Source organism: Olea europaea, chromosome 17, assembly GCF_002742605.1.
Source record: "Olea europaea var. sylvestris chromosome 17, O_europaea_v1, whole genome shotgun sequence".
In the NCBI taxonomy this organism is placed as follows: Eukaryota; Viridiplantae; Streptophyta; class Magnoliopsida; order Lamiales; family Oleaceae; genus Olea; species Olea europaea.
The window spans coordinates 11858668-11871745 of NC_036253.1; the positions used below are offsets into that span (position 1 = coordinate 11858668).

Genomic DNA, 13078 nt, shown 5'->3' on the forward strand with positions numbered 1-13078 from the left:
GAAAAATAGTTTTGAAATAATAATTGTCAAACCAGGGCTAAGTGAGTTACATATTCTTATATTTAGATTGATGTTAAATAACATTATTCATTTGAACATAAATGTGAGTACTTTTTTTGTTTGTAAATCTGTTATTTTATAGAATAATGCTATCTAATCCCAAAAGCGTTAGATAACAATTTAGTTGGCAACACGCATGTCGTATTCTAGTTGTGTAATATTACTTTTGAGGGTTTTTACGCTAAAATAATTTCACATATTTTGTGAATGCAATGGATCACACACAAAAGGAAAGAAATGAGAAACTAGGATTGAGATATTAATTAATTGACTGATGTGAGACACCTGTATAGATTAATTAATTAATTAATATTTCTACTATTTTTCTTTTATAAAAAGTAATTATTAATATGTAGCCTTGTCCAACAAAAGAAATATCCCCATATACTTTTAGAAGTAAAATCTTGTGTCAATTTTTCGTCAGTTTTTCTATTAATAAAACTAACAAAAAAATGAAGTATGTGATTGTATTCAACTTTGTAACCCAATAATTAAATTTCACTATTGTTGGGTTTTGTTGATATTTAATAAGTCCGAACAATGATGTTTAACGACTGGATTGATTTCATAGGCTTCAGGCAAGGAATGAAATGTTTATCAATACCACAATTGCTTAGTTCGACCAGAAAAAATATTGGGCCATTGAGAGCAACATTGTAATTGATAGTAGCTCGTGGCCCTTTCACTAGTTGGATAACCCTTTAAGAGTGTTAGCCCACTACATTTATCTAGGCCCATTTTGTGCTAGTCGTAATGGTATATATATGCTCATCTTCCTATGAGAGAAAACGTGTTGCAATTTGAATTGAAAGGCAGTCGTTATTTTCTCTCCTTTGTGCCGTGAGAAATTGTGACATAAATTGTTTTCTTTCTCCTCCTCCTCCTCCTCCTCCTTCGTGATATTACATACACCATTCTCCATTAGTGGGGTTATTCAATTAGGCAACCATAGTGATCCTTTGTGGATTGAGCAATCAATTTTTTAGTATTTGAAATTGGCTAGAGAAATTGAGCATATTCTTGCACACAATCAAAGATCTTGAGCTGTATTTTCACCACAAATTGGTATTAGAGTGAAGAGTGGAGCAAACTCTGATGAAAAAGATAGAAAACAATCTGTCTGTACATATAAGTGCAATTTTTAGCCAATCCAGAAGGCAGGTAAAAAAACGGAGGACATATTTCGACTCCTGACATTGAGACAAAGGAAAACAATTGGCGTGTAAGGCCCATGGACCACTAGACACAATGACGCTTGAGCTCACACATAAAGGTTGTTTCGACGAGTGACGATATGTGACAATTTTTTCAACAGTGGTCTGGAGACGGATTGCTTCTGAAGGCTTTACAGACTTTTTGGTGGAGTCCATTTTCTATTTCAAGGAATACAATGATTCTAGATTATTTTGCCCTTGGCAGGTCGGGTTCCGAGATTTGTTGATTGTGGCAGTTGCTGAAAGCTTTAGGGCAAATAGTGGTTGTCCTTAAGCTATAAAAATTGCATTTCTCCTTATTTACGGACCGACGGATTGGTTCGCTCGATAAATTGGATTATCACTTTTAAATTTTCGTCCTAACATGTTATCATGTGGGTTGGCCATTAGGTTCGGTGTTACCATGTGAGGAAACCATTGTCATTTGCAAGAATTATCTGCCCTATTCTACGTGTTTGAAGTGCTTAAAATTTGTTAAGTTTGATAACTAAAATATATATTATTGAATGAGACTTGATATAATTGAAGAGTGAATCACTGTGTGAGACTTAGATTGAAATAGAAATTATTTTTGTTGGCACACCTTTTATTGCTTTGATTATTCTGTTAAAAAAATTGGACTTTACTCCTTTATCATTCCCTTGATCTAAGATCACAAATTTCAAGGAATCCTCACGATAACAAAAAACAGCATTTTGCAACGCAAAATGTAATATTTATTAATTGAGTGTTGCAGGGATGACAATCGTGTTCGTCGACTTGGGCCTCTTGTGGCTCGACTCGAAAAAAGTCCGAGTCAGCCTGACTGGAGACTCGGAGGCACTGAGCCAAGGCTCGCGCCAACCCGTCGAGCCACATGTGTGGACTCGCTAAAAATTAAAAAAAAACTGGAGACTAAATCCGCTGCCTGTTTGGCAACTTTATGCTGCTGATTGAGACTGCTCGACCGATAGCTTAGAGGGAGAAAAAATCGAGTCGATTCAGCTCGGTAAAGCCTGAGCTAAAAGCTCGGGTCGAGCATTAATTTTTTGACCGAGCTTTTGCTCGGCTCTTCAAAAAACCCGAGCCCAGCCCAGCCCGACCAAGGAGTTTCGGCTTGGTTCGTTGACACTCCTAAATTGTTGCTAAAAGAGTCTATTGCAACAGTCTCTAATAAGTGGATTTTGTCAGTAGTTTACATAATTAAGATTCAAGAGTATTTTTCAAATGCATGTTATTAATATCATCTTTCCAATGTTCATTGGCTGTCGTGAAAAGTTTTATTTTTTGCAATATTCATTTTGATCGTTGTTAAAACTTAGCTCTATAGCAACACTCAGTGACTCTTGCTGAAACTTTTATTATATAGCTTTTTGCAACGTTCAATGACTGCAGCTAAAACTCTTAATATATAGTTTTTTGCAATGTTTATTAAGCGTTGTTAAAACCTATTCCTTTAGCAACGTTCATTATCCATTGTGATAAAATGCTCAACCCAAATTTAATTTCAACCAAATCCAACCTAGTTAAAAAATATTCAGAGAAATAATTTACTAAGTAATGAAAACTCTACAACTCTACTCATTTCACGCCTTTGTCATGTCTCCTTGCACTCTTCCCTTTTCTCCCCTCCAACCATGGCAGTGACAACAACAGATACCGTTCGATTGGAAGAAGAGATGGTAATCGCGCCCCACTGCTCTTCGTCGGACAATCCAGATTTGACCCCATCTCCACCTAGAGTTTCATAGCAATTTCAAACACATATATTCGTTATAGAACTTTTCCCAAAGTACGGTGCAGTACCCTATTTAACATGAATTGGGACCTTGTTTACATTAGAAAGTGACATGACGTAATATTTAAATTATATTTTGCATATGAATGAAGATATTAAAACTTGAAAGTGACATTCTCTGTCACCTTCTTCTAAAAAGATCGCAGTCTATCTCATTTGAGTTATTTAAAATCAAATCAAAGAAATGAATACATCTGTATTTGTCAAAATTTAAATATAGATATAAATTCAAACATTGTTTTACATTAAAAGTGACATGATATAATACTTTATTTACATTTTTTATATATCGATTAATTTGCTGAAAATTAAAAGCGACATACTCAGTCACATTTAAAAAAAAAGTCTCACACTATTTCATTTATATTCTTTTTGCAGATATGGATAGAATTAATGGTCTCATTTGTTAATAAGGCAAATGGGAATAAAATAATGAATATAAAAGTGACAAAATCATAGAAATTGGAGTCTCAATAAAATGCACAAACAACAAAATGTTATTAAAATGTATGTCACTTTTTTGTTATCATATTACTTTTTTAAAAATGTCAAGTTTTGACGTTGTTAAAAAGAGACTACGCCCCTGTTGGATTCGTTTTACTTACTTTAATTTATTTATTATACTTAATTTTAATCGCATATTATTGTGTTTTTACACATTTATTAGATACTTTAATAAGCGAGTTATTGATTAAATTGAGTGAATTTTTATTCACAATTGTGCAATTATAACTTTTGTATGTCAAAATTACCTAAGAAAATAAAATAAAGCAAAAGGAGAAAAAATGGACTAAAAGTGTGAAGTTGGAGATCAAAGTGCACAACATCAAAAGTTGAGGACTTGATTGCAATTTATAAAGGGCTTGATTGAAATAAAAGTCAAAATTTAGGATCAAACTGTACAACATCAAAGTTAAAGGACCTGACATGAAATTATTTTGAGGACTTATCTGCACAATGAACCAAATTCATGATTTTTGGCAGAGAGTTGCCATTTTTTAATTGAAAAAAATAAAATAAAATCGAGGCATGTTTTAAATGTTTATCCAAAATCTAGGGGTTGGCTGCTATTTCTGAATAGGGTCTAACAGTTAGAAACAAGCAGCCACCGATATTTTTTTCCCATTCCTCTTCGTTTTTATTTTCTTTCTTTTCCTTTCTTTTTTTCATCTTCTTTTCTTTTTTATTTTCTTGATATTTTTGGAGAAAGATTAGGGTACAACAAGAAAAATAAATCAAAGAAAAGGTCAAGAAGATTTGGGGAACTCAAGATTCAAGCCATTATCATCTTCAAAAAACCAGTCTACATAATTTGTGATGTGTTGGATAAATATTTTTATTTATTATCGTATATAATATGGGCTAATTTCTTGTGTTGGTATTTATAGTAGTAGTTTAAAATATCTTTAATTAATTTTACTATTTACATTTTAATGTTAAAATGCTTATTTTCCATGTGTATCTAATATTGTATTTCTTACATTTTCATTTATGTGAGCAATAAATGATTATATTTAGTGATTTGTACATTATTCGAGAGAATATTGTTCATTTTAGACCAAATGGTAAAAACACTATGTTCTTGTAGCGAATAGATATATACTCTTACCTCTAGGTGACCCATTGAATTATTTTTACAAAGATTTAATGTGATTGTTTAGTTTTAACAGACATAAAAATATAGTAGATTAAACCAATCAATTAGAGTTAATTTCGATCAAGAGAGGTACTAGCTATACTTTAAAAATCGGGTCAAACATCGTAAATAAGTAATTTGTTAATTGTTTTGTAGATAAATTAATTAGGCGACAGTAAAGCTAAACCATGAATCTCAATCACGTTCTTTTTCGAAAGTCACTTTTTATAATTAAATGTATTCAAAATGCTTCAATTTTCAATGTAAAAAAATAATAAAATAATCGAAAGAATTTAGTTTGAATAAAAAGATAGAAAAAAATAATAAATATTTTTTGAAAATAATAAATTTAGAGGCTGTTTGGGAGTGATTTTGATAATTGATTTTTTGACCGTTAGGAGAAAAGTGGGGTCCACCTGTGAGAGAAGAAGTCAAATATGACGACTGAAATAGTGAAATAACGGTCAAAAAATAAATTTTTTTGGGTGAAAAAATCGAGTCCAAACAGGCCCTTAAGTGTTAAATATAAAAAGCTTGTTGAAGTACTTCAAAAATTTAACTCTCTAAATTTATAAATACTTTTCATATAATAAAATATGCTCTTTAAAAATAAAATCACTTGAAAATGCTTTTATATGCCATTTCAACGGATATTTTAGAGATAAATTGTTATCAAATGCAAAATGTGTTTACTAATGAAAAGCTTTAGAATAAAAATACCATGAAAAATCGTTAAGGGCATAAAGCTATATTGAGTAAAGATTGAAAACCTTAAGGGTTTGTTTGATTGTGACAAAAGAATTTATATAGAAAAAAAATAAATTTTTGGATAATTCAATTGTCAAGAACTTATTTGCATGAAAATTATTAATTATATATTTTTAATTGATTTAATTTTTAATTTAAAAAATATTATACTTTTCTATTTTTTATTGGTGAGTAGATAAGAGAGGATATAGATGAGAGAGAAGAAGAGAGTAAATTATCTAAAAAACAATAATCACTAATCTTTAAAGAAATTATTTTCCTTATTTTTGAAAAAAATATAATCACGTGACCGGAAGTTAGAAAATATTTTTCATAAAAAAAAAAAAAAATCAATCAAACACTCAAAAAGTAAAAATATGGATGAAAAAAATAATATTTTCCACGAAAAATAAAGTCAATAAAACACATTCTAAATCTAATTATAATGTGATGTAAGAAATAAAAATTGTAGTGCAAATATAATTACTCAAAAAATACATAGGTAAGAAACAAAATTTACTTGCACATGGTTTGATCCGACTGCAGAAAATTGATGTAAATAACAGTAGCAAATCAAACTAGAATGAAAACCTGGCAATAATTGATCTCTCAAAATACTACCAGTTCTTATGTCATTCTATTTTTTAAAGCACATTTTTTTTCCCACTGAAAGAGGAGATGACAAAAGCAAGTACAAGAACAAATGATCTAATTTTCAACTGTTATCTAAAATCTTGTACAATACACAAGGAAAAACTATTAATTAATTTCTGTAAATCATGTATTTTGTGCATTCCTTGAATTAGCTTCCACCCATTTGGGACTGTTACAAATTGTTGCTACACAGAAGCTGGAAATAATTGCCCTGCATAAATTTAATAAAGCTAGAAGTACAAATCATAAGCATCAAGTACGTAATATCCACAACCCTCCTACGCTATGTACTCAGCTCTAGATGCCCACTATTAAACGACAAGTGAAAATGAGGAAAAAAAAGAAAGAAAAGAATCCCAGATTCCAAACTGTTGTCCCCCTTCAAGAATTCCAAATATCAACTAACCAGTCTTTTTCTTTTATGGAGGGGCCGGAGCCAAGGAGAGGGAGGGAGAAGAGGGATGGTCTGAGGTTAAAGATACCACCTGAAAAGATCCTCGTTTGAATTGCACTCAACTCCTCCATGCATTATATCAGGTAAAGTCGAGTGCATGCTTACTCTAATTCAGGATGGGAAATGTTTTTACCACCTTCCCACCCCAGGGTATTGGCCAAGTTATTGGACAGTTGATTTATTGATTCGGCAGCAAGAGAGCTTGTATTTCCAGTGGAACTGGCTTGCTCCTTGGCCTTCCTCTCCAGCAAGGATTTCTCTCGCTCATCATAGAAGTTGAAATCATCAAGAAGCGATGTATCAGCATCATGATTCTTGAATATTTGTAAAAATTCGAGTCCTTGTTCAAGTTTCACCTGAAACAAAACACCATAAAGGTTAATTGAGTTGCAACAATGAGTAAATCCTGAACCTATTTATATTGATAGACCTAATTTATATGCGGAGACAGATAAATTGAAACTTCGACGCGCCATTGTGAGCAGAAGCATTAACAGCAGCAGATAAGAGGACTATTTATCTGACGTAGGAAATTCTAACAATGCTGAAAGAAACATTAGATCAATTGAGATAGGAGAAAGAAACGTGAAGGTCAAGAAAAACCGTAAATGATGGTCATCCAACTATGTACAAGGAAATACAGTAGACCAAAGATGATACTGATTCTGGTGAATAAAGGTTTGCAAATAAACTACTACCAAGTCAAAAGAAACTAGCAACCCCAAGTCAAAGAGAGGTCTTGCCTCATCTGCATTATCAGGATTGACTGCCATCCTAAATGAAGTGTCAACTCTTTGATAAGTTTTCAGAAATACTGATTCGATCCAATTTGCTTCTACATACATCATAGCAGGGAAAATGCCCTTACTCCCACATTCACTCCCGAAGTTTAGAATTAAATAAATATAGAGGTTGAGCTATGAACATAATGCAACAAGAAAGAAACATCCACAACAGAATATCTAGCAGGTCTTGAGAGACAACTAGCAGACAGTCCTTCCAACCATAAAGGATTGAAGTGGTTAATGCATCTTAGATTGAATACACACAACAGTTACTCAAGTCTGTAAGATAAAACACTTTCAAGTGGTAGTCAATCCTTCCAAGTATAAAGGAATTAGGTGGTTAATACATCTTAGATTGAATACTCACAACAGTGACTGAAGATAAAACACTTTCAAGATTGGAAGAAAATATTTCAAGACAGTAATACCTCTTGAGAATCTCTACTGTGAGTAACAGGCTTGTTGTCATTATTTTCAATAAGTATGTGGCGGAATTGAGTGTTGGGTACATCTTTTATAATATGCCATTTGACAGGGAACTGCCCAATCCACCTATCTTGCTGCCAGTAGTCAGCATCATTCTCAAAATCAACTGGTCCAACCATCTCGGCTATACCACAGAACTGTCCACTAGCATTAACCTGCAGATAGGCCACAGCCAGCACATTTGGAAAGAATAAATATACTACATGATGTGGCACAACCTATATGTGAAAGCTCCATCTGACAAATGAATGGATGACAAGCAACGGCCTAATAATTTACTAATTTCTTATAGCTTCATGTTAATGTGGGGCTCAAATGTCCAGTGCAGTAGTGCAACTCATGTTAACCGCTTGAACGCCCTGAATACCTTGATGATCATTCCCCCAATTACTACATTCTATTTATGGATGACAGATAATACCAAGAACAAGTTTGAAATCTCGGTCTTGTCTAGTTATCACTTAAAACCAAGTAGCATGTGGCCAGATCAACGAAGGTGCAGACAGTTTTGAGTGCTGATACTTTCTAATACTAACTTTTACCAGGGGACATGTAGAGAAGAAAGAGAGAACAAAATGTTGACTCAAGCCCAAACAACATGCAAATACCACACAGACGAAGAACAAAATAACATTAAAATTGCAGAACCTGAAATGACAGGTCTTGCATAACTGCATGATATGGGAGTGAGGCTAAGACTAATCATTTGAAAGTTAGCATTGTTCCAAACTAGTAGAGAAATAACAAAGAAATATATTCTAGTAACAGGTTCACAGAAATAAACAAATGATACAGGTCCCAATTACTTCAAACCATTCCATCAGATAACAATGCCATTTAGGCTATTTGCAGTCTTCTATGACTATAAAAAACAAAGCACAGTTTGACAGGTTTCAAGCTGACTAGTCCTTTTGCAACTTCAGTAATTTCTACTCAAGGTAATTACTAATCATTAGCATGCATTAGTTCTCCTATTCAAGTTTCATTGCCTAAGGAAGTTCAAAAAACTTACTGAGAAAAAAAGGAAGACTGGACAAGTGTCTTTCATTTCTTTTGCTTCGTGATAGGCAGCGTCAAGTTTCCTGTTTCCAAGAGGTGTGCTAGCCCAAATACCGTACTTAATACTTTTGTGAACATTGTCTTCACTGAAAGACTTGATAACAAAAAACTTGGCCTTTTCATAATTAGTGATGAAATCTGGGGAGTTGACCTGATCAACATGAAACCCAGAAGTAGAGTTTATGTCTTTATTAATGCGAGAGGAAGAGCCCATTTCTGGGGAACTTTTTCCTCTTGTCTTTGAATCCCTAGGTCCGCGGTTACGATCTGCTGAGAAACCCAGCAAATCAGTTGAAATACTGGCAGAGTCCCGATCCCCTTCACGTCTTCTGCCTTTGTCAGTGGGAAACCTATTCCGGTTAGAAGTGGATCCACCAGTGCTTTGATAAGAGCAAATGTGTGGATAATGTCTAGCTGAGGAATTTGACAGCAATCCAAAACCTTGAATGGGAGTCTGCCATTGAGATGTTTGCAATTACAAAATATGTCAGATATTAATATTTGAAGGGAAAAAAAACAAGAAAAAGAAAAAAGAAACAAAATATGCATTGAGCGAGAAATATGCCAAACTGTTGTTATACCAGATATATTTATAAGAGTTATATGCTTTCCAAACATGGAAGCATTCGACTAGATTTATCAAAATCACAATTGGCTCATCACTTGAGGATAAAATGACTAGAAGTATTTTATACCTAGCACAAATTACTCAATGCAATAATAAATAGAAAGTGGAAGTCCATAAATTCTTTTTATGCATGAGCGTATACACAGATATGTGTATTGTAAACCAACCTGTGCAACATTTTGCTCGTATGCCCCAAGTATACCAACTGGGTGAGGATATACAGTTCCAGAAGTCAATGGAGACATGAACCTGCTAGTTTCTATGGCACTAGAATGATTTGGAAATGGTTCACCAGATCCAAACTCGCTAGAAATATTGTAAAGACCAACCCCACTACTTCCAGATATATCTCCACCAAATGATCTGAAAGGTAAATAGTAACCTGATCCTGGCCCAAAAGCTGCATTTTCATTCAGATTTTCTTGGGCTCTACTTGCTGATGGAACGAATTCCGACTGTGCAACTGGAAGTGCCGAAGTGACATGTGGCAGGCCGTGGGAAACTGGTGGAGGATAGTATGATGGAGATATAGGCATTTGGTGTGGAGAGAACAGATGGTTGTCGACCATTATAGGAGATAGAGGATTAGCAAGGGGAGAAAACTGTCCATATGCAATCTGGGAATCAAAGCCATAACCAGGAGGAAAGTAGACAGATGCATTATCATTGTACATTGCCTAAACAAAATAAAATTGTTAGTATCTGTCAGGCACTACTAAGTAAAGAAGCAAATAGATACAATGAAATTTATCAAAACCCACCATAGGTATGACATGCAAGTTGTTGGAATTAACATAGTTAGACTGTTCATCCTGGTTACCAGTGCCATTGCCATAACCTGGATACGAAGAAGTAAGACATATACCCAAACGACAGGTTAGTAGAAGCAGAAACAATAACATCAGTAGGCGACATAATTGAAAACTCATCAATATCAGCCAACTTCTTCAGTTTACAATTTTGAAATCTGTTTTGCTTTGAGTTGATAACGAAAAGAACCCTAGTATCATAAATTGATTTCGCTCCCTATTTAAGAAACCCAATAGATGCTCATAAATAGCAAATCTTGGTGTGACCAAAAAAGAATATTTGGCCCTTACTATGCCTTTCCTAAACCATATATATCTATTTATGCATATGTGTGTAGAAGCAACTAAAACTACCCATTAATTGCTGCTTGATTAATGGGAAAAAGAGGGATTATTTAGGTAATAACTATTATTGCAATCTCTATTGCACGAACACTTCGGCTAGGGTAGCTTGTCCATGTCCAATACGTGTCAGGTACCAATACTCCCCGGACACTCTATTTGATATTTTTCTATTTTTTATTAAAAATATTATATATTTTTAACTTAAAGTTATTAGTAAATAAAAAAATGTACTCGTATTTAAAGGAATTCAACAAGAAAAATTAATAATAAGTATAAAACTAAATTTATATTATATAAATGAAGAATTTTAAAGAATTTAATAGACATGTTGTGTCAATACTTTTTTGAAAAATCACATATCGACATATCCGACATGTATCACGTGTCCATGTCAATGCATCATATTGCAATGTTCGAAGAATTATATATTTAGAAAAAAAAAAAGTCTCTTAAAGAATCATATAGGTCACAAAAAAATATCGTGGTAATTGACTGCAATTGTTATAAATGAAAGTAATATATTAGGTATTATATGAAATTGCTAGGTTAGTAGACGGAACGAGACTACAACTTGGCACTTGTGTTAAGAGGCTTATTAAGTCACTTGGCACTGCAACTGAAAGGAATTATTACATACCGTAAAACCATCTCTTAGAACATCATAGAGGACACCTAATCATGATCTAGAAGTTGACCATAACAAAACCAAAGAAAGATGAGCTCTTACCCTAAAAAGTTCACCATTTGAAAACTACAAGATCATTATAATTTTGGTGGCTAACAATGACAAGGCAACACAATATTCACATAAAAAGTCAATTTACATAATCCAGCCATTCATCTTAGTAAGTATTCCTAAAAGAAACATATGTGATACACTATTTTGAATAACAAACTTAAGAGTCAAAAGAACTGCATCACATATAAGAATGGTTTAACACATTAGCTTTCACTAGAAATGAGAATACAAGTGTAGCTTGTACTAAAAACATGACTGTTTCCCTTTGTTAAACTACTATATGCATGAACTTTTGCGGGTAAGAGCAACAATATTAGTAGCAAGTAAACTAACCTCCATAATGAAAACCTTGATCTTGTGGAGTATAAGCATTAAATGGATACATATTGGTAACAGCTACACTTGTTTCCAAGGTTGCACGTTGATCCTTGACATTTCTTAAAGACCCTGAGATAGAAGCATCCGGAGACGGATTTATAGAAACAATCCTTTCATCTTTTGGCGGAAGCGGCTGATAATATATTCAAAAAGAGATGCTAATGGAATACCAAACACACCATCAAATCTAATTAAAGCGTAAATAACTGAAGGCACGAAAACATAACAAGATTATGCTGTGTTGTAGCCTACCTGTTCAGTCAACATATGCAGCTCATCAACACCGCTGTCACCTGCATCAACCAAAGAAAACCCCAAGAAGAACGGAAAATGTTACACAAGTCCTACAAAAGTGTTCCTAGAAGATCACCTTGCTTTAGAGAACCACATAAAGTTTTGTTATTTTTTAGTCTTTCAGCCAAGGTCAAATATTCACAAAATAACACAACAAATTTTCAACTATAATTATTTTTATATTGAATAGTTCAATATTTTTATTTAAAAGAAAATCAAATTTCTCACAAACCCAAAATTATATAAATCTGGCAACTTCACTGTAAAAGGGTTCAAACTAAACAACAAAACCAAAACGTACACATTTCATAAAAATCCTAAAACAGTCGCCAAAAATCACAATTCTTAAAAACCCAAAAATAATCATCGTATTGATTTTATAATTATAATCACACCCACAACCACACATATATATTCAAGAAAAAATTACATAGAGGCGAAGTGGCGAACGAACCAGCAGATGAAATAGAAGGGAATTGATCGAGGCTCTGTTGACTCGTACCGTCCATCAACTCCCAATTATTATACACATGAACTCAATCGAATCGGACTAAAAACTTCAGATCTATTTGAGTTTTATTATTCCAAATCAATCAACTGTTTATTCAAAATATGAATCCGTTGACGAAAGGAGACATTTTTCTTCAATGAAATTGGATTTATAGAAATTGCGGGGAATCCAAAATTGCTTCCCGAAAAGGGTTTTAGGGTGTCACATATATAACTACATATACACGCATTGTACGCAGAGGAAATATTTTAAGAGGTCCGGACAAGATAGAGTGCATGTTTGACTTAGCTAACTTTGTACCTAAGTTTCCTGATATATCCTACAAACCTCATTTTTTTTCAAAATCTATTTTCAATTGAATATTCTCTTATAAAAATAATTTTACAGAAAAATAATTTTTTTTCTTTTTTTAATCACACATTTTTCAAAAATTACTATTTCAAAATACATTTTCTACTAAAATGGGGCTCAAAGGGTCAAAGTAAAAAAACAAAATTTAAAA

General features: G+C 33.2%; 1 protein-coding gene across 2 annotated transcripts; it reads right to left on the bottom strand.

Moving 5' to 3' along the window:
• Nucleotides 1-6138: 6138 nt before the first annotated feature.
• LOC111366333 (YTH domain-containing family protein 2-like) lies at nucleotides 6139-12815 on the bottom strand. 2 transcript variants are annotated; one of them, XM_022987077.1, is made up of 8 exons: nucleotides 12520-12815; nucleotides 12024-12064; nucleotides 11727-11904; nucleotides 10262-10338; nucleotides 9668-10177; nucleotides 8826-9326; nucleotides 7756-7968; nucleotides 6139-6898 (listed from the first exon to the last, which is right to left on the bottom strand). In XM_022987077.1, exons 1-8 carry the CDS (start codon nucleotides 12572-12574, stop codon nucleotides 6644-6646), a joined length of 1830 nt encoding a protein of 609 aa, XP_022842845.1. In that variant the 5' UTR covers nucleotides 12575-12815; the 3' UTR covers nucleotides 6139-6643. The 2 variants fall into 2 exon arrangements, with proteins under 2 accessions (XP_022842845.1, XP_022842846.1); XM_022987078.1 differs by having other exon boundaries at nucleotides 11727-11840; nucleotides 12520-12812.
• Between the last annotated feature and the right edge of the window lie 263 nt (nucleotides 12816-13078).